This window comes from Paramisgurnus dabryanus, chromosome 16 (assembly GCF_030506205.2).
Source record: "Paramisgurnus dabryanus chromosome 16, PD_genome_1.1, whole genome shotgun sequence".
NCBI classification, from domain to species: Eukaryota; Metazoa; Chordata; class Actinopteri; order Cypriniformes; family Cobitidae; genus Paramisgurnus; species Paramisgurnus dabryanus.
Genome location: NC_133352.1, coordinates 20,495,186 through 20,516,758, shown reverse-complemented (window position 1 = coordinate 20,516,758; position 21,573 = coordinate 20,495,186). Strand labels below are relative to the sequence as shown.

Here is a 21,573-nt window from a genome sequence, read left to right as displayed (position 1 = left end):
ACCACCACAGGCTAAATCCATGACTTGCAGCAGATTTACTCTGGTGTAGGGTTGTCTATCCCTATTCCATCTCAAAAAGGAGAAAAACTCCTCAATCAGATTCAGGAAAGGCAAGTATGGAGGGAGGTACAAGTTTGTAAACTGAGCTCCCATTGAGGTTAAACCAATACCCTACCTGAGCAGCTTGGTGGAAACTGAAATTGTCCCACACTATGACATAGGTGGGAATGGGATTTTCATTTAGCTCTTGACCCTGCTACTCAAATAAAATATCTCTCAGACTGGCAATAAATCTTAGAAGGTTCCGTTGTGTTATATGGTCCGAGTGTAACATGATGATTTAGACCACCATGGTTGCTGATAGCAGCACAGATTGTTACATTGCCATCTCGTTGACCATGGACTTCAACAATGGCCCACTGTCCAATCATGTTTGGTCTCTTCTTCTTCTCTTTGTTAGATTGAAGCGTGCTTCATCACGGTTTGTCACAGAGTCAACGAGGTTTGTCTCAAGTCATGAGGGTTGTCACAGAGAGACTTTTGTGTGTTGTCTTGTATCACTCGTTCCTAGATTTCTCTGAGTGAGTTGTATTACATTATCCGAGTCGTGTTACATGCCCACTATAACAGACCGATGGCGACCTTTTTTCGAGGGCGCTCGATGCGAAGTTCATCACAACATGTATGTAGCCCATCATGTGTGTGGTTCGTAATTTCAAAATATGTGTTCAGCACATCGAGTGATCCTATGTGCATCACGTGTCTTGTCAAAATAAGTGCCTGCTGCAGATGCGTCTAAAGGGTTTATGATAAAAGAGACGCTCATGTTTGTCAGATACTCACATAATATAATGCATAATCAGAGTTTAGTGTTAAGTGAGTGTCTTACGTGTATTTTGTGAACGTGAGCATCTTTTTTATCATAAGCGGTTTTGACGCGTATGCATGACAAAACACATGATGCACATGGTTCACATGACGCAACAAACACATATTTTGAAAACACCAGCAACATACATGACTCTCCAAACAAATGAATTTGCGCCCCTCGAATGAGCAGTCACGAGCCGCCACATCCTCTCGAGTGAATATAGTTGTCCTGTCACCTGCATATGGCAATTCTTCAAAAAGCAGATGTGCATTTACAAAAAATATTCATGCAGTACTATACATACAGTGATGAACTTTACAAATGTCTATTGAAACAGCTGCACATAATGTAGCAGAGTACATTTGTGCAGTACCTGTTCTCTTCTCTGAATGTCCTTAATATGGTGGACACAGAAAATCGGCTCAAATTGGGTTGCACTTTAAGTCCTGGTTCCTTATTGTCAGTCCACAGACAAGAACTCTATGACTGTTGCTCGAATTTCATCAGATATTTCCACTCTTCGTCTTTCTCTTCATCCTCCTCTTCCTTTTTTGTCCTCCTCATCCTCTTTCTTGCCCTCCTCCTCCTCTTCCTCCTCATTGCCAACCTCGCATACACACTCTTCCTCATTATCTCACATATTATTCTTCTATCCATTCTCACACTTTCTCCTTCCCACCTTCAACAACCTGAAGGTTGAACTGGCTTATACTTTGTGTTCATTTGGAACAGGTTAAATCAATTTTGAGTGGTTGTGTTCAATCAATGACATGTGTTCTCTATTTGTATTTGATCGTTGCCATTTGTGTTTATCAGTATGGATTTCGTTAAAGTGCAGAATGTGTTTTGAGAATGTTTTGCTGAAAGCCATCGTTTAACCATGTGGAATGGAGTAAGGTGTTGACAACAGATTGCACAATTAGCTAAATCAGGTCATGCATTTTAGTCTGGGACTATAATAAGACCTGTCCGGGAAACCACCACAGTGTTTTAGCAATTGATAAAATACGTAAGCATGTAACAGTATGTTTATTTTTTACATTCAGCCACTTATGTATACATAAACAAAGAATTGAATGAGCCAAATAAAGCATTTTTTATTTTGTCAATAACACACAGACTAACACACTTCAAAGTCGGATCAAAGACCCACTGGTTTGTTGATGCTTCCAGTCAAAGTTTTCCGTTCATTTTGAAGCAGCACAATGGCAAAGAGGTTTACTGTATAAGGCACCCTGGATCTTTTAGTTATTGTGGTTTATTATTTATAGTTTCAGGTTGTTGCCTGTTTTTACCGTTTTTTGAGTTATTGTTAGATTTATTGTTCATTGTTTGTTCTTGAGTTATTGAAATGTGTTGTTTATTGTTAGAAGTAAATGATTACTAATTTACTAATTTGTCTTTTCATTACAGCATGGTCAGACTTGTTTGATATTTTGGCATCTTACCGAACCCAATTTTTTTTATTCTACACAATTTTAACTTAAGAACATAAGTAGTTTAGTTATTTATTTATTTATTACAACATTTAACATCAGTTAACAGTTTATTGGTTTGAGCATATGCAACCAGTGAGTACAGTCATCGACCATTAATATTTCATGTCACTTAAAAAAGAGAGATGTTTTTTTAATATAAAACTTATTTTGAGGTTTTTACTGTGTTTAAATAGTAGAATTTACAATTTTACAAGTGAATTTTAACAGAAAGTAACATAAAAATGCTTATTTTACATTCAAAATGAGTATTACCTTTAGAGGTAAATAGATACAAACAAATAAAAATGCATAACTTTAATGCACAAAATAAATGCATAACTTAAGTGTTTTTACATTAATTAAAAAAATTAAAAAGATAGTTCTGTGAAATTTATTTAAAATGTCAATGGGGTCACAAATGGACAAATGTGTCCGTGAAGAACACATTGAGGATCCTCTTAATAAAGCAATCTGAGGGTTAAACAGAATTTGCAAACTAAAGGTCTTTTCAAGTATAATAATTAAAAAAAAAAAAACAAAGTCCAATCATGTGCATGTAAAACATTTCCATTAGGCTAGACTTTGAATTGCCCTATATATTTAATTAATCCTTTCAAAATGAACCATAACATTAGCTACTTATATTCTTATGTTAAGATATTCCAATAATCTCCAGGGGACATTGTAAAAGTATCTTTACTGTGCTTTTCATTTGTATATCATGTATTGATTTGTATATAATGTATGTTACATTAAAATATTCAAATGGTAACTCACCAACTGTTTAAAAGTTTATAATTGGTTTGAGTGCACCATAGACTGTAAAAAGGAGTGCACCTAAAAGCATCCCTGGAATATTTGATGTCTTGCGCGCCCTCTATTGTCAATTATCGTTACTACAAGCATCCACAAGCTTTACATTCATTGGGTGCTGTTCAATAGAAAGCAGCGTGGTGGAATGGCATTGTTACTGAGCCATTAATATTCTGTCAGCGTAACTATTGAGGATTGAGCATGTTTTCGGGTGCAGGGACTTGGACAAGTGTCAAAACTGCTTGGTTTTGAGAGCATACTCTTGAGTTTCCTCAGTATTACTTCGTAGGCAAGGTAAGGCACCCACCAACGTATAAATTTCGATTCTTTGGAATAAGATCTGTTTATGTAAAATACGCTAAAAAAGGTGAATATGGTCAGGTGTGCATGTGACTGATATTAGCTTACGTGTGAGCACTGAAGCATCCTTACAGAGATGTACTGAGTGTTAAGTGTTATTTCTCTGCAATATTTTACGTTTAATGTTTAGCAAATAACATATAAGCAAGAGTCTGGTTAAAGCATAATAAAAAGTTTTGGATTCTGTTAATTGTTACTTTAATTTTGAAATATATATATTTTTAAATTTTAACTTGCGGGCTGATCCATGAAATGTTCCATCTGTGGTGATTGTCGTGTGTTTTCCTTCTTTCCTGTTTAAATAACCTTGGGATTACTTTTTAAAGGAAGTAATATCACAACGTGTCATTGAACTTAAAAACAAGATTTGTTGTTAACTGGCCCTGTGTCTCAATTCGTTCCCTAGCTCCCGCGAAGTCGTAAATCAGTAAATCGTGTATGCAGGTTCAGGCACTCGTAAGGTCCCTAGCTCACTTGACAATGGGAAACTGTTCACTTATTCTCCTGTGACGTGACTGCTTAAGCGCATTGTAATCACTCACAGCTGTTACTCATCAACAAACGTTCAAAACCTACATCTCTCTTCATTTTTAAACAGTACATTCATTGAGCAAAACGCTGTCATTAACATAGTACTGATTGAGACACAAATGCACTCCTAGAAGCATACTTACAAAAGAAAGTACAAAAATGAAATTTTTAATTGTATCTTTTGAAGGTCATAAATTAATCTCATGGTAAGGCATACCATCAGTCTAAATACTGAAGTTTCATAAGAAAACTCGATGGGATAATGACAAACGTCATTCGCTTAATGCTGGTCTCAAGTCTGGCTTGACCTGAATATTTGGTGTGCGCGCAGGGTTTACATAGCCTACAGTTTTGCATACACTGCTCCTGTTTTCATTTGCTCTTTATCTTTTGTGAGCTGATTTAAAAATAAAATAAAAATTTCTAATAACCTTCAAAAAAAAAAAGATGATGCCTGCATAGTTACAGCTTAAACATACAATTATCAAAAGTGGGATGTTTACGGTTGTGGCACTTCTTCAGTTACAGCTTTAATACACATGTGAACTAAAAAGATTAATGAAAACATATCAGTTGTTCTCAAACTTTTTCAGCGTGCAGCCCCCCTTGTGTACGGTGCATTCCTTCACGCCCCCCCCCCAAAGAAAATCAGTTCTCAAAGTAAATTTTTAATTAAATAAAACAAGTTATACAAAGTAGTGATGTTGGTAAGTAGCCTTTTTTTTAGGTCAAGTTACACAGAATTCATGTATTTAATAAAATGTCATAAAACTGGGGCCCCCTGGCAGCATCTCGTGACCCCCCCCCTCAGGGGGCCCCCAGTTTGAGAACCACTGACCTAGATTGCATTTTATTTAGGTTTTGTTCTAACATAAATGCTCCAAATGTTATCTTTGTAAAGACTGTTGTGACACGAATCACAAATTGAAGGGACTGAGGGAGGACTTTTTTTTGTCCTTGAACCACTGATTAGTTTTTGTTTTTTTAAACAATTACATCTTGCGTTGCTTTTTGATGGCTTTCTGTATTTTTCCACATTCACCAGGGCTGTAAAAATGTAAAGCCTTATCTAATGTGACCTGTTCAACATGATTTCTTTTTGGCACAACTTGAAACGGACCATCTGTCATTCCTGTCTGCACAGTGAAAATAATAATTGCTACTGAATTCATTGTGTCTTCAGGCAGCCTGTTGTGTTTATTCTTGCTTGTGCAAGTTTGTTCCCAACAAACTTGTACGTTCGCAACAAATCTTGAGTTATGCACACAATGTGTGTCAATGTGCCTATTGACTTTGTTAAACTGTGAAACATTTGTGGAATGCCAGGAACATTTGATTAACTTCTTTTATTTGTTTAAAGGGGACATATCATGATATAATTGGGTCCCCAGTGCTTCAATCAACCTACTGTAGAAAATGTGAAAAAGATTAACCCAGTTACTTAGTTTTGGTAAACCATTCTCTGCATGCATGTGAAAAAATATGTCATTGAAATAATGCTCCCCTTGTGATGTCAGAAGGGGATAATACCGCCCCTTAACCTGCACTATCTAACCACAGCACTGCCATTAAGTGATCAACTCTATTTGCATTTATAAGGACACGCCCAAAAACGGCACATTTTTGCTCGTACCTACAAAGTGGCAATTTTAACATGCTATAATAAATCATCTATGATATTTTGAGCTAAAACTTCACATATGTACCTTGGGGGCACCAAAGATTTATTTTACATCTTAAAACAGTCTTGTGAAATGTCCCCTTTAAAACAAACATTGATTCGTTTTTAAAGTCACTAAAAATTTATTTTCATAGACTTGCCAACACCTGAAACACTTGATTTGGCAGGTGTATCAAACTACAATTTAGGCACAAAGATTGTGTCATTGTAAGAGACACAACACACAATTAGCATGTGGGTTCTGAAAAAAGACATGAGGGTAATTAAATAAGGAAACTATTTTCATTATAGGGTGTATACTTTTACAGTCAGTTTTAATCCGTCTAGGATTAAGCCAGAAAGATTTTTGATGATGATTATTTCATGGAAAACAGGCTTTTTGTACCCATTTATCTGAAACACATTTAACTCTGAATTTTTAAAAATGTACTGTAAGCTGTTGTTACTGGGTGCATTACAGCATGTCTTTTAATTTTAAATGTGAGCTGCCAAAGTACTGTCTCACCTGAAATGGGATTTAGTAATTTATAAAAATTACTGCCATTCCAGTGTCCAAAACAACAACCCTGCTGTACTTTAAAATGTTCTGTTTTTTGTCAGATCTGGATTTGTACACATCAACTCTTTGATTCCAAAGTGTGACGGTACTCTTTGTGTGTAAAACCATTCATTTTGTTAATTTCTTATAGCTTATTGCAAATCCAGAACTCTTAGCGGGAATTGCTCATGAGAACTTTTCATCAAAACAAATCTGACAGTTCTATAGAAATGTCACACTGTCAGTTTAATGTAATTTTTAAGTCTACCTGGGTAATGGTATATTATTCCATCATAGAGATTTCACAATTACCAATGTTTTAATTTATTGTACATGTTTGTGAGCTCAGTCTTTTTAGATTAATATGCGGAGCTCTGATGCAAACGCAGCTAAATGTCACCTCCAAAAATGAGATAATGATATTAACCGAATGTTCTCGACATGTACTATACATTCATCAAATAATTTCACTCAAAATCAGCTTAATCCCAGCCTCAGGCCATTCAGAAATACTGGTTTGTGGGCAGAATCCATTAAGAGTCTAATCTCATGTACAAGAAAACATGTCAGATACACACTGAGGGTTTTGCATCTGAGCTCTCGGTAAATACAATTCAAAGCTTATTGCTTCAATGTTAAAGCTTTGTCTTAACATTGTTAATAATCTTCATCAGGTGCCACCTTGCGTACTGCAAAACACTTGTTTTTTTATGCAAGTATTTAAGCATTTACGTCTACTGATCTTTAGGATCATGAAAATACTATACCTGTATACATTCAGGGACTCTTGTACACTACGGTTTAAAGTGGGCTTGTTTCCAAAGCTTTTTTATCATTTGCTAATAATATTCTCTCTCCATGCCTCTCTGAAGGATTGCCGTGGGCTCTTGAAATTACATATTAGTCTCCTGCTTAGACATGTTTATCTGATCATGGGTTTCACATCCAGTGAACCAGAAAAATACAAAGAACGCTCCTAAAGGAACAGTTGTCACATCATTATGGATTATATTACAGTTCATGCACAGCCTGTCAAAACAAGAGAAAGGCCCTCAATGCTTTTTATTTTTATGCTAAATATTCCGGAATATCTTATATCAGTGGCCCGTATACTGTATGTTACTGTAAGCCACTCAAATTACTTTGTTTTTGGATCTGACAATATTTGACTTGATTATAGGATAGACTCGGTAGAGAGTTTGAATAAGCTGTATTTCATACCTATTTATCAGTTATGAAGTTGCACAAAATGTAAGGTTGTGAGAAATGTCATTAGAAAAAGTTGTCTTGTGGATTTTTGCCACAGGGCTTTAAAAAGAAAATAAGCATTACAAAGTTTTCTCCATGTGGCTGCGTCATTTAATCTCTGTCTATCTCTCAAAAGGTCCCAGTTTCCTTTTTACTGTTACAGAGTTAGTCATGCGGTGTGCAGTCAGGTCTACAGTATGTAGAGGCTTAAGAGCAGTGACATAATAATGAAGTTCCTGTCATCGTTTACTTATGTTGTTTCAAACCTGTATCACTTTTTTTTCTGAAACGAAACAAATAGATGTTGAAATCTTTATACTGGTCATTTATTAACATCAAAGCATTCAGTTGGGTTTGTAAATTGGTTCTTGATGGGTCACAAGCTCATTAAAGGGAAGTATTATTATAAGTTTACTTGGAATATATCATGTTGTCATTATAAACTGCTTTCAAATATCTTTTGTTCTTTTTCAGTCTCCTTTTGTATTCTGTGGAAAATAAAACTGCATACAAGCTTAAAACAACTTGACTGTATATAATGTTCATTTTGTAACTGGTTTCCTTGAATAATCCCCACCTTGTATTATTCTCTCTCCTCCCACTCAATTTTAGGTGTGAAAAAGTGACTTAACACCTGCACCGGTACACAGTAACCTTATCACCAACAGGACAAGACTTGAATCATTTGATGGTGAAGAAAACACAATGCTTTCACACGACAGTATCTTCCGAACCTGCGTCAGAGGGATCTTTAGTTGTCGCTGGAACAGTTCTTCAGAACGAGTGAGCTTCATACATTACTCCATCAATCATAACCGACATCTTTATTATTTTTGGTTCTGGTCTGAAACAACATGCCTGAAAAAGAAATAGGGATGCTCCGATCCACTTTTTTTCCCTCTGATTCCGATACCTGGGATTCAGTATCGGCTAATACCAGGAACCGATTGGTGTATATGTTAGTATATCTGAGAAGTACAGTACACATTGTCGGAAGGCCACAGAGCTGTTTTAACATAAAAAACACAATATTTCTGTATGTCACTGTAAAACCTAAAAGTTAACTCAACTCAAACCATTTAAGTAAACCGGTTGCATTAGTTTTAAAACACATACATTTGAGTACTGTGAACTTAAACAAATTGAGTAATATGCAGTAATGCACTTATATTTAAGTTCACACTACTTAATATATACATAATTGCACATGACTCAAGTTCACAGTACTTAAATTTATGTGTTTTAAAACTTAAATGGTCTAATGCAACCGGTTTACTTAAATGGTTTGAGTTAAGTTAACTGTTAGGTTTTACAGATGTACAAGGATATTTATTAACAAAATAAACAAGGATAAATCCCTTAATAAAATATAATCTTTTAAAATAAAACTACATAATTAACGCAAGCACAAAGATCCAAAATAACTAAATTTAAACATACCAAAATAAACAAACATAGAACACAAAAATTAACAAAAGGCCAAAAGGAGTAACGGAACAATGAGCCCCCCATTACAAAATCACACAGATTTTAATAGTGATCAACAGGTGTTACAAATTACAATAACAATGAAGACCCATCCCACTGCTGGCTAAAGTAGGATGAACCCAAGGGCACGTCACACATCCCCCCTTAAAATTGACCCACATACAAATCACAATAATTAAACCAAAAACTAATTCCAAAAGTGAACACCCCAACCTCCTACCTAAATAGAAACTCTACCTTGGCCTATCTAGTCTTCAGTGGCTTGCCGAGCTCGGGGCAACTTTAAACACTGAACTCAGCATCCTCAACAAACCCAAAACAAGGACTGCACAGAGACCCTGAAGTGTACCCCCACCCAGGATTACCACCCAAAAAAAAAAAAAAAAAACCCACTTACTAAATTGGGATGACCACCAATACAAATATAAATTAACATCAAAACTTTACAAAAATAACTCCCAAATACAATGATGTCATGGAGTCTTACAAATTTCAGGATTCCGTCCCCATCACACTTCTCAACCTCGGGCCCTAGGATCAGAGATAGATCAGGGAGAAGGAAAAGAAAACCGGAAACACCACAGCATAAAAATCCATATTATACCCGTGATAGAGCATCCGCAATCACGTTGTCAGTTCCCTTAATATGTCTTATATCAAGGTGATATGAGGTGGTGTATCTTTCTACAGGGATGAGTCTCTGATTTGGATTCTGTAAAGAATGAAGAAACGTTAGAGGATTGTGATCGGTATATTCCACCAATCGTTGTCCACAGGAACCCACATAAACATCAAAATGCTTCCGTGCCCAGATCAGAGCCAAAGCTTCTTTCTCAATCACAGAGTAATTCAGTTGATAAGAATTAAACTTTCTGGAAAAGTATCCCACTACACAATCCACACCATCATCTGAGGTTTGCACAGTGAGATTTAACATCCTCAAATGCTCTCTGACACACAGTGGACCATTCAAATTTGACCTTGTGTCGAAGGAGGTTGGTAAGTGGAGCCACCACCGTAGAGAAATTTGGGCAAAATCCCCTATAAAAACCCACCATCCCAAGGAATCTCATAAGCTCCTTTTTTGTGGTAGGGATAGGGAATTGATCGATAGCAGCCACTTTAGCACGGACCGGTTGGACATGACCTTGGCCTACAACCTTTCCAAGATATGTAATAGTGGCCTTAGCAAATTCACATTTGCGCAAATTAACAGTAAGATTAGCATCAACCAAACGATCAAACAAAGCCCTAATCCGAGTTAGATGTTCCACCCAAGTATCACTACAGACGACTACATCGTCTAAGTATACAGCACACCCTTCTAGGCCTCCAATAACTCTATTCATTAGTTGTTGGAATGTTGCGGGAGCGTTTCTAAGGCCAAAACTCATAACTTTAGGAATATAATCCTGATGGAATTACAAATGCAGAGATTTCTTGGGCTCTAGATGTTAAATGCACCTGCCAGTAGCCTTTTAGCAAATCAAATTTGCTAACATAGGTGGCAGATCCAACTTGATCAATGCAATCATCGATTCTTGGTAACTCAAACAAGTCGGGTTTAGTTAATGCATTCACCAAAATCTATAAGAGCCATCAGCTTTATTAACCAGTATGCAAGGGGATGCCCAGCTTGAAAAAGATGGCTCCGCCAAACCACTTTTTAACAAATACTCAACCTCAGACTCTTGCTTTCGCTTTTTGTCAAAAGGTACCCGATAATATTGCTGACCCACAGGTTTGGCATCCCCCACATCAATATCATGCTGAAGGAGATTTGTCTGGGTGGGAGTATCTGGAAAAAGACATTAGCAGACATTAAAAAAAGCCAGGGTAAACCATCTTCTCAGTCCGCCTTCATATGTGTACAAAAAGATCTTAAAAGGGACTTCAGAGTTTGATGGATGCGCTCTAATGCCCCCTGACTTTGCGCATGGTAAGCACTAGCTTTCTGGTGTTTGATATGCAGCTGCTGTAAAATTTGAGCAAAAATCTTCGAAGTAAAATTTGATCCCTGATCGGTCTGAATGATTTTAGGGATTCCAAACAAAGAGATAAATTGTGTCAAAGCTTCTGTCTCGGTTCCAGATAAGGACTTGCTACCTGCCCGAGTTACAACAGAAGAAACAAACACATCTGGAAAACCTTGAGCATTTTCGTCTAATGTATTTGAATTTAGCAAAGAAGGAGACACCACCAAAGCTGGTGGTTCATCTACCCACACTTTACTCCCAGCCAAATGGTTTCCCAGAATAATATCCACCCCTGCCACTGGTAAACAGGGCCGCACTCCAAGTATTAAACAAATTCATTTCCTGAATACAGTTATTAAAAATTTGTCTACATTTTTTGCCACCAAAAATTGGTTTCTGTTTTGATTTATTTTGGATTTTTATTAAGTCATGGTTTTGACTTTTGTATTGAGTACACTGTCAGAAATAAAGGTACAAAACTGTACCTTTTCTGTCACTGGGGCTGTACCCTTTTTAAAAGTACAGCTTTGCAACCAGTGATTTCATTTTAGTACCTCAGAGGTACATACTGGGACCAAAGAGAGCTTATTAGTACCTCATAAATACATATTAGTATCTCAAAGGTACATATTGGTACTAAATGTTTACATGTCTGTACCTAGCGGTCCATACAATTACCTTTTTTAAAGAGTGCTGCCCCACTAACAGCTAGGGGACATATTTTGACTTTATTTTAACAATGTAGGTAAGGTACGGTAATCTACCCAAAATTTTATTCTGTTTTGTATTCATGAAAAGGTACCAAACGGACACAGTTTTGCACCTTTATTTCTGACAGTGTATTGACAGGAGATTTAAATTTGGCATGCTGATACCCGATCCAGACTTTTATTCCATATTGAAGCCGGTATATACGATATGATCGGGGCACCACTAGAAAAAACACAGCCTTAACCCTATTTGTAACCCTAAAATCAATATGACTGTTTGATAGGGATGCTCCGCTCCGATATTTGCATCGGCTTCAATGTGGAATAAAAGCCTGGATCGGGTATCGGTTGACGCGGAGTGGCATCCACCCAAACTGACATTTTTATGCGCACCATCAAAATCCCGCACATACTCAGCCGTGCAAAAACTCAAAAGCATGCCCACAGTCATGCCAAATGTTATTATCTTTTTAATTTTCCAGACACACAACACCAACATCTCTTGACAAATGTTCTTGTAAACACAATTGTTTATGTCTTAGCCCTATTTGCGGCCCCCCCTCCCCAGTGTTGCCAACTTGGCGAATTTGTCGCTAGATTTAGCGACTTTTCAGATCCCTTTAGCTACCAATTTTCAAAAAAGCTGTCAAAAAAATAACATCCCGGCCGGCAGAAAGATTTTTATTCACTTTGTTTTATATTTGTGGGTCATGGGTGGCCAAGGCTCATTGATTTACGTGGGAAGCGAAGGCTGGCAAACAGATAAGATACTGTAGCTAAAATTTCTGTGTGTGAATGCTGGTTCTGATAGAAAGGTCTAGTGCAGTCCATGCCTTGTTTTTGTGGAAAAAGGGGGACCTACACAGCATTAGGCAGGTGGTCATAATGTTATAGCTGATCATATAGTATAGTATCGGTTCTTGGAGGCAAAAATAAGTAGATCGGAGCATGAGCCAACCCCTAAAATTTGATTTGTTAATAGGAATGTTGGACCAGTTGGTCCAGGCCACTTTTGCATCTTATTTTTCCAAATTAATCCTCTTTAGCCACTGTTAGTGTCCCTTGGTTTTGTTTTTACAGTATTATACTGTATGCTGTGTCTTGTGAAGAGGCGACTGCATACACTCATTTGAGAAAGCGTATAATAGTTGAATAATAAATGCAAAGCAGAATCAAAGAAGATTGTTGTCATTGAATGTCTCCTTAATGAACAATTATCATTCAAATGCCTCTTATTGAAAACAAAGAGTCTGATGAGTAAGAGTCTGATGACAGGCTGAAAAGTAAGTTAAGTAGAAGCCTAAATATCCCTTTGATTCATGTCAGAAACAATTACAGCTGCATTCAGAATTTTGTAAAATCTCGCGTGGGATTTGGTAGTAATACTCATGGTAGTTATTTGCTTAAAAAATTGGCTCACATTTGCATATCCGCATCAGTAGGCGAAACTCGGCATAAGGAGACAATGGATTTGCTCCAATTCCTTCGGGCTGTCATTTGTGGTTAACCCATTCAGTCACACGCACACAGGTGGAGTGCTGAGAGAAAGTTAAAGTAAACATGTTTGTTGTTTAGCACGTAGTTCAAACACGTTGTATGTACGTATGGGCTGTTGAAAGGCATAAAGCCCTTCAATGTGAAACGTCTCTTTAAATAAAACGTAAGCTCCCTAAAACATCTTTTAGTGTCAGCGAAAGACAAGGAGAAAAGTTCTATAAACATGGTGACAGATAGGTTTATGCATAAAGAATCTGCACCTGTAGATTTTAGAAATATTTGAAAAACATTCACACACGTACTGTAGACTATACAAAATTTCAGCAGGTTAAATTACAGTCCTATGGGTGGGGTATGTCCCTTTTTGACCCAACGCTTAGTTGAAAATAACCCAGCATTTTTTACAGTGTACTTTGCACCACTTGGGTGCTTTTATTAAATTTATTGAAAATTCTTATGCTTTCAACTATGATTAATGGTGTACTCTTAGCTCAGTTCACCACATTTTATCACATTTAATTCAATTTTATTTATATAGCGCTTTTCACAATTGTTTAATTATTTCAAAGCAGCTTTACATTAATAGATGCAATCATAAAACATAAGCAGCAAAATACAGCGGTTAAGATTAACCATACAAGCGAGTGTAGTAAAAATGTAAGCTATGTAAGGGGGTGCAAAGTTAAGCCAATGTCAGCGCACTCCCCAGGGGTTGAAAAAATACCCTTGGAAGAGAGCCAGACATAGCTACATGTATATGTATACACGGATAAGTAGATTAGATGGGGGCAGCTGATGGTCGTTGGTCTGACATCGGCTGGGCATCACGTTGAAGGAAGGCCAGTAGATCAGTGGCGTGATGACCTCCATGGCAGCCGGAACTGGGTCTGTTACTCCCATTGTCCTTGGGAATGAGCACGAGACCGGGAAAGCGAAACAAAATCCTAAAAAAAATTTCACATATTTAAGTGGATTCCATTAAAAGTGCAGAAAATCTATGTAGTTTAGGACCGCTGATAGAGCCAGACCGCACTGCACTATTTTTCACAACAACAACAAAAAAGTAAAATAGTTAAAATTTGCTTTATTGTTTATTTTGTCCTGTCTTTTTTTATAGACGGCATGCTGCGGATTCCTGTTTTTGTCTTTTGTGTCCATACTTGCCCTGAGTTGGATGTATGTTTGTTTTATTGCTTTCAATGACCAGAGTGATTTAAATGGGTGAGCACATACATAAACACAACCATGTAATATGTTTATTATACAAGTAGCCTACACTGCATCTATTGCAGTTTGTCTAGAATTGTTTCAATGTTACACTGACTTGATTTACTGGCTGTGATTGTTTTATATTACATTTCCATTTGCAGGCTTGCCTTTACAATAATGAAACGATGGGTGAACTGGTACATAATACTGATGATAATTTTTGCTGTGGTAGCCACATACTGCCTCCTTTTACTGGTAAGATGGGAGAATAGAAACATGCAGTTTAAAGGAAATAATATGGAATTGTTCGTTTAAAAACACAAACTTTATTTCAGGTATTTGGACTAATACATTTTGCAATCAGAGAACCGTTGGTCTTACACTGCCTGCATAAGGTACTCTTACATGACAATTTTTTTACACATGTAGTTCTTCTGTAAAGCATGCAAATCCACTATTGGACCTTGTTTTGAGAAAAAAAAACATTTTAAAGTGATTTCTGAGAAACAAATAAATGTCAGAAATGTATTGCTGAAACACGTTACAAAGACTGTGAACTATGTAGTACTGAATTGTGAGTTACACTGTTAAATCCCTGTGTTCGGGATTATATACTGTAGGGCGTGGCTTAAACGGTAGCTTGATGATGCACTGGAGCCACCTAGCATGGCCCCGCCCCTAACACAATCGCAAGCATCCATTTAGGTTGTAGCGGTATTTGAAAGTTAAGAGAAACGGCAGCTTTTTTGCAAGAGGGCGTGGTTTCATCGTCCCCACCATTTGAAAGCAGATGATTTTGATAACTTATTTTATTTATTTGCCGTTTTTTTGTAAGTATAAAATGTTTCTGTTGTCATCACAAATTGAAAACGCATAATGTCAGACTTGACAGAAGCCGTTTCTCAATATGCGTTCTTGTCTGTACTTGTGTTCTTGTGGACTTGTGAAACGTCATCAGTCGCGGCCCAAGTACTGTTCCAATTCAAAGTTCGCATCAAGCCCAAGTTCACATAAAATCCCCGGATGTGTTCTTGATCCGCCCATTTTTATCGAAGATGCATCAGAGGAGACTTGTGTGGACTTATGACAGCGAAGTTTCCCAGAATGCATTTCGCGTCAGGAGTTCGTTCTTCCGAGTCTGAACTTGCAAGTTCGAACTACGAAGGACACAAGTCCGAGTTCGGCGTACTTGGTTTTGAGAAACGGCTATATAGACTTTAAAAGAGTTTGTTTTCTAAAAGTCCTTAGTTAGTGCCCATAGTTAAGTAGATTACCTTCAAAACACAAACCTTTTGTATTAATTTATAATAAGGGATTTCATTATAATTGAATAATTAATGTTGCTTTGTGTTTTATTAGGTCTTTCTGTGTTTAGGTTTCCTCATAGTCGCCCTCGGTACAGTTGGATTTAGTGTGAGATGGACAAAGGAGTGGCAAACGATTTACATGTCATTTCAGGTAGGCTATGCAGTGAGAACAGACAATTCATCGTTTCATTATTAGTGACTTCACTGTGTTTGATGTCTCTTAAGCTGATTCTCATTGTATCGGCTCATCTTTTAAGAATGTGTTAGAAGAAGCACATCATCCCTTACTGTAATGTTACGTTATGAATAAAAACTGTGTGTCTTTATGCGTATAACAATGAAAACTCAGGTTTCAGTATCTTTAGTTACATTGCTATTGTCGAAGTGAACTGATACTAGAGATGCTGTCTGTGATTTCTACAGGCCACTGCTCCTTTCCTGCAGTTGGGTGCTGTAGGGGCTCTGACTCTTATCAGCTGGCTTGTCTTCCAGAGTTTTCATGGATCTCAATCAGTTGGTTAGTAGTGCTCACAATATATATATAATGCCCAAAAATCTAAATATTTTAACCGTTTATAATAGTTCTGTGTGGGTTGAATAGCCGTGTATCTCTGTTTAAGTTTTAAAGATATTTTCTGTAATGTTTCCCCAAGTAATTCTGTTTGTCTGTGTGTATCTCTTTGTCTCTAAAGCTTTCAAGGTCTTTATAATGGTAATCTTCCTGGTAGTGTCGGTTGCTGTGTTTCTGTGTCCTCTTGTTATTTGTTCTCCATGCATCACCAGTAATCTTTACCCAAGGCCGGCCCTCGTTGGACACCGCGGTGCTCCTATGGTAAGTCAAAACACTTTTAAAGATGTTTTTGTTAAAACAAGAAACCTGTGTTTGCACTGGCTGTCCTATCGAATTCTTGTTCTCATTTGTTCAGTCATGTGGTTCTCGAAGTGCAAGATTAGTGTGACATGCCACAGAGTGAATAATTTTCTTGAAGTTTAAATCTATTTTTTAATAATGGCATATTTATCACGTTGTAAGGTTTTGACCTGGGGTAACGTTATTCATCATGTCAGCATGCTCATGCATGAAAAACACTTTAAGGCATAAGCAATTTAAATTGGCAATTGCTTTTTCCTGAATTAAAACATAAGATTATAAAAAGTAATAAGTATAATTATAAAAGAACAATTAAACTGTCAAATAGATCATATAAATAAAATTATTAATCAGTAATTAATTAAAAATAAATCAAATGAAGTGAGTTTTAACAAAGTATCAAGTAATGTTTCGATAATGTTAGCATTATTTATATATTAATGTAGTTATTGAGTATATTTGTGTTGTGTTTAGCTGGCCCCAGAGAACACACTTATGTCTTTCAATAGGAGTTTGCAATGTGAAGTGGAGGCGTTTGAGACGGATGTACAGCTTAGGTACAATTTTTCTTCACTTGTTATAGACTTCTGTTTGTACTGCAGTTTTATACTCTTTCATACTCTTTCGTGTTTTCAGTAAAGACAAGACGACTTTTCTTATGCATGACCATGGTGAAAACTTCCTGTTAAGAACGACTGATGTGAAAGACAGATTTAAAGGTCGAGAAAATGGCACGCACAGTGATTTCACATGGCCAGAGATACAGCAGTTAAACGCAGGCAAATGGTTTGTAGAGGTGAGAGCAAAAAAATTATAACACAAACTGTTACCAGTTATCTTTTTTTGTTTGATTAGGTTTTTACACATTTTATTGTATAACTATAGCATTATAATTATTACAATAACGATAAACTAGACATTTCCTGGACAAGAGAGCGCGCATATTTAGTTTCTCGTAACCAAGATAAACAAGCAGATGTCCTTTATATCCACCGCTTTGGGAAAAAGAAAAATGCGCAGCTGTTTTGCACGCCAAGACATTTTTAGTAAACAACCTTAAACTTAATTGAGCTTGCAGTTCACTCCCAGTTATTCAGTTTGAGCAGACACAGGACAATTGTTTAACACCTGCATTTGACATGTTGAGGAGGAAACATGGATTAAAATGAGATCTTTTTATTCGCCAAATACAGACAGATCCATTTTGGACGGTTTCAAGGCTCAAAGAAGAGGAGAAGAATCAAAGTAAAGAGCAGACGGTGCCCTCTCTTACTGAGCTCTTGGATATGGCCAAAAAGCATAAGGTCTCCGTCATATTTGATCTAAAAAATGAGAAGAGCGCAATAGAATTCAAAGACAGTGATTCCTATTACACAGTTGAAACTATCAAAAAATCTGGCATCTCACCAGAGAAGGTAATGGTATACTACACCATGTTTGTATTTTCCAAATTATGTTAAAAATATCTAAAAAAAGATGTTCAGAAACTGTCACTGGGGCACTGTACCCATTCAAAAAGTATGCATAAAAAGTATGCAATTCATTTACTGTTTTCTATTTACCACCAATGTTGAAATGTCAATACTGTGATTTATTTTAGATATGGTGGCTTCCTTGGGAACATAGACACAACGTGAGCAAAATTGAACCAGGTTTCAAACAGGTGTACAATAATGTTCGCGATATGGATGCAGATGGCGGGAGCTTTCTGAACGTGCAATATAGTTCACTGAGTGCTCGTGAAATACGGTGAGTGCAGACGGATTATTGTAGCCCATCTAACATGCAGAGACATGATGCTTGTGTCATTTAAGTAGGTATGATCTCATAGCTTAAGTGAGTCCCGATTCTCACGACAGTTTACTTTGTGACACAGACGACAGAAATGCTTTTGACACATGATGAGATGATCTGTAACTAAAACTTAAAAATATACTTATTAATTATTATATTATCAGTGATGCTTGCGTTCCAAAAAACTTAACAGGCCAAGACGGATGATTGTTGTTTAAAACGATAATCTTGCTTCTCGTAAGGTGCGCTTGCTATTTTAACAGACAGTAAAGATGAAGAAACAGTCAAATTAAACTAGAAAAGCTTGACTGATGAATAGCATTGCATGTTAAAACTGCCACGCCACTCCTGTCTACAGCATAGATAGGCTGGCTTGTTGAAACCTGTCAAAAAGTTCAGGTAATATAGAGCCTAAGGGAACTGAATAGATTGGAAATAATACCTATGTTGGTTGTATTCATAATATGTTTGTTTTTTATGCGTGTTAATGTGCTTGTTATTAAACTGCACAGTGATCTGCGAGAAAGAAATGTGTCGGTGAACGTGTGGGTGGTGAATGAGCGTTGGCTCTTCTCATTACTGTGGTGCTCTGGGGTCACTTCAGTGACCACCAATGCCTGCCATCTCTTCAAAGACATGCAGCAGCCTGACTGGCATCTGGTAAATCCCAGCCTACCCTTTCAACTATCTATACTGCCATTCCGTTCATAATTGACACGGGCTTGTCTGTATATGTAACATCACTGATATTTTGTGTGTGTTATGTGTGTTTTTGTCTGTATGTGTATAACAATGAAAGAGCCCTAATTGGTACAAGGGGATCTGGATCTCGGCTGATGTGATATCTGTGCTGTTGATGTTTGGAGTTTTTCTTTGGCAAAAGTAAGCAATTAAACTTTTTTATATATATCTTTAAATTCGCTTTTGGTCAGATGTATTCTGTTTTTATGAAAGAACATTTGTATGTTACGAATTACAATAATAGTTAGTTATTAAAGGGCACATACAGGTATAATGGTGTAACGTAAGTCTTAGGTGTGCCTATGTGTCTGTTAAGTTTCAGCTCAAAATCCTTCACAGATCATTTGTTATAGCATGTCAAAATGCCCCTATTTGGGTGGGAGCAAAAAGCACTGTTTTCATGTGTGTACCTTTAAATGTCAATGAGCTACAGCTCCTCACCCTCTTACCAACAGACAGTGTGCGCTTTTGGTAAAAATAGATCTGATTCCTGTGAATACAGTCTGAGACAATAGTATCTTTAGCCACATTAGTGCTACAGCAAGCTAACAAACACATTTAAAAAAGCTTTTGGGTAAAATTAACCAGTAAGTCAGTGGCATGGGCGGGGCTTTGTTTTTGTGACATCACATTAACAAGAAAATCAAAACGGCATTTCTAATTAGACTGCTTTGGTTTAAAGGGGATTAATAAAGGAGGGTTGACTTTTTCATTGTAGGCAGTGGCGGCCGGTGACTTCTCTTCCAAGGGGCGTGAATTTAAAATATGTGTTTGTTGCGTCATGTGAACCATGTGCACATGCGTCAAAAGAGTTTATGATAAAAGAGAAACAAAATACCCGCAAGACACTCACTTAACACTAAACTCTGATTACACATGAGATTAAGCGAGTTTCTGGCAAACGTGAGCGTCTCTTTTATCATAAACCCCTTTGAAGTGTCTGCAGCAGGCACTTATTTTGACATGACACGTGATGCACATAAATTTACATGATGCACGAGCACACATTTTGAAATGACGAGCCACACACATGATGGGCTAAATACATGTTGTGACGAGCTTCGCATCATGCGACCTCGAAAACTAAGTCATCGGCCACCACTGATTGTAGGGTTGGTGTGTTCAAACATACATTTATGTAAAAGTGGATTTTGCATTATATGTGCCTTTTAATGCAGCGTGCATGTAATGTGTAAATATGTTGTCTACATTATTAGTTTAATAATTACAAAAATGTCGTAAATGTAAAGGAGCATGTTAGTGCAAATCAAAACAAGAGACATGTTTATGTTTGTTGGTTAACAGGAGAAGAATGAGGATTATCCGCCAAAACCAAAAGGAGAGAGGAGTCCCTCTGCTTGGTTTCTGAATGATGTCATCAGGGACGTGAATAAAGACATTTCTGTGTCTCCATTTTAAATATCCTATATCATTAACAGATGTAAATGACATTGTATGTGCCAAATTTTCACATCGTGCTTGTGTTTTAAATGTACAGTAGTTCACATATGCCAGGTATTGGTGGGTTTGTTATTACTTGTTTTTAGAACAGATTGTGTGATGCTGCCATCTTTTGATAAGTCACGTAATTTCAGCACAACTTTTACTTTTGTATTCAAATTCCTTGTATAGAAGACATGTTATTCCGTTTTTATAACGTCAATTTTTACTAACTTTTGTACTTTGTATATAGATGTAATATAAATTTCATTGACTTTTGGTAATTAAAAGCATTTATAATAAATGCAGAAATTGAGACAGCAGTTGCATTATCAATTGAAAACCTGCATATTAGTAAAAAATACTAATACTAAACAAAGTGATTTTGCGTCTTAAAACAACCAAAACTGGTTTTACAGATTTTACAAAGGACTGAACACAGTATTTTGTTGTTAAAAATCTTGCTTTTGTATCTGTTTTGAAATGTACCGTTTTGAAGGGGATGGAAAAATTATTTGTTTTCTATTATGTGACGAATGTTAAATAAAGACTTCACAAACACAACAATTTATTGCAAAAATGTTAAGCAGGTTTGGGCATCATTACTTTCATCTTTAGACTAATCCCTGGTTCACTGTCTGTCCAGTAGGGGGCAGGCGGCACTGAATTATTAACATCTAGGACCAAACAAGCATCACCCTTTTTTGGCAAACAGGTTGTTTTCTGATTCCCTGGCGAAAGAAATAGTTGTTTCAGGTATGTTTTATGGATTATGTACACAACATAATTTTAATATCCCTTATAGAGAGCCTTAAATTTAGCAACATTCACGCATTTGGCATATGCTTTAATCCAAAGTGACAGTGCAAACAGTAACCGTTACAGTATATTTCCATGGGATCAAATCCACATACTTTGCGCTGTCATTGCTCTAACACTTGAGCTACAATACTCGTTCTGCTTTTCCCCGTACTAATCTCACAGTTTAAAGTATGTTTTTATAACTCTTAAGTTGTTATG

At 36.8% G+C, this 21,573-nt stretch overlaps 1 protein-coding gene across 1 annotated transcript; it reads left to right on the top strand.

The window, feature by feature from the left end:
- The first annotated feature begins 3,274 nt into the window (after positions 1 to 3,274).
- gdpd2 (glycerophosphodiester phosphodiesterase domain containing 2) lies at positions 3,275 to 21,139 on the top strand. Its single transcript, XM_065271929.2, has 15 exons — positions 3,275 to 3,456; positions 8,133 to 8,303; positions 14,309 to 14,412; positions 14,562 to 14,655; positions 14,736 to 14,795; positions 15,760 to 15,858; positions 16,131 to 16,224; positions 16,400 to 16,539; positions 17,053 to 17,135; positions 17,215 to 17,374; positions 17,772 to 17,993; positions 18,179 to 18,327; positions 18,885 to 19,032; positions 19,172 to 19,254; positions 20,419 to 21,139. The coding sequence occupies exons 2-15, from the start codon at positions 8,226 to 8,228 to the stop codon at positions 20,480 to 20,482; spliced, it is 1,578 nt and encodes a 525-aa protein (XP_065128001.2). The 5' UTR covers positions 3,275 to 3,456; positions 8,133 to 8,225; the 3' UTR covers positions 20,483 to 21,139.
- Positions 21,140 to 21,573: the final 434 nt, after the last annotated feature.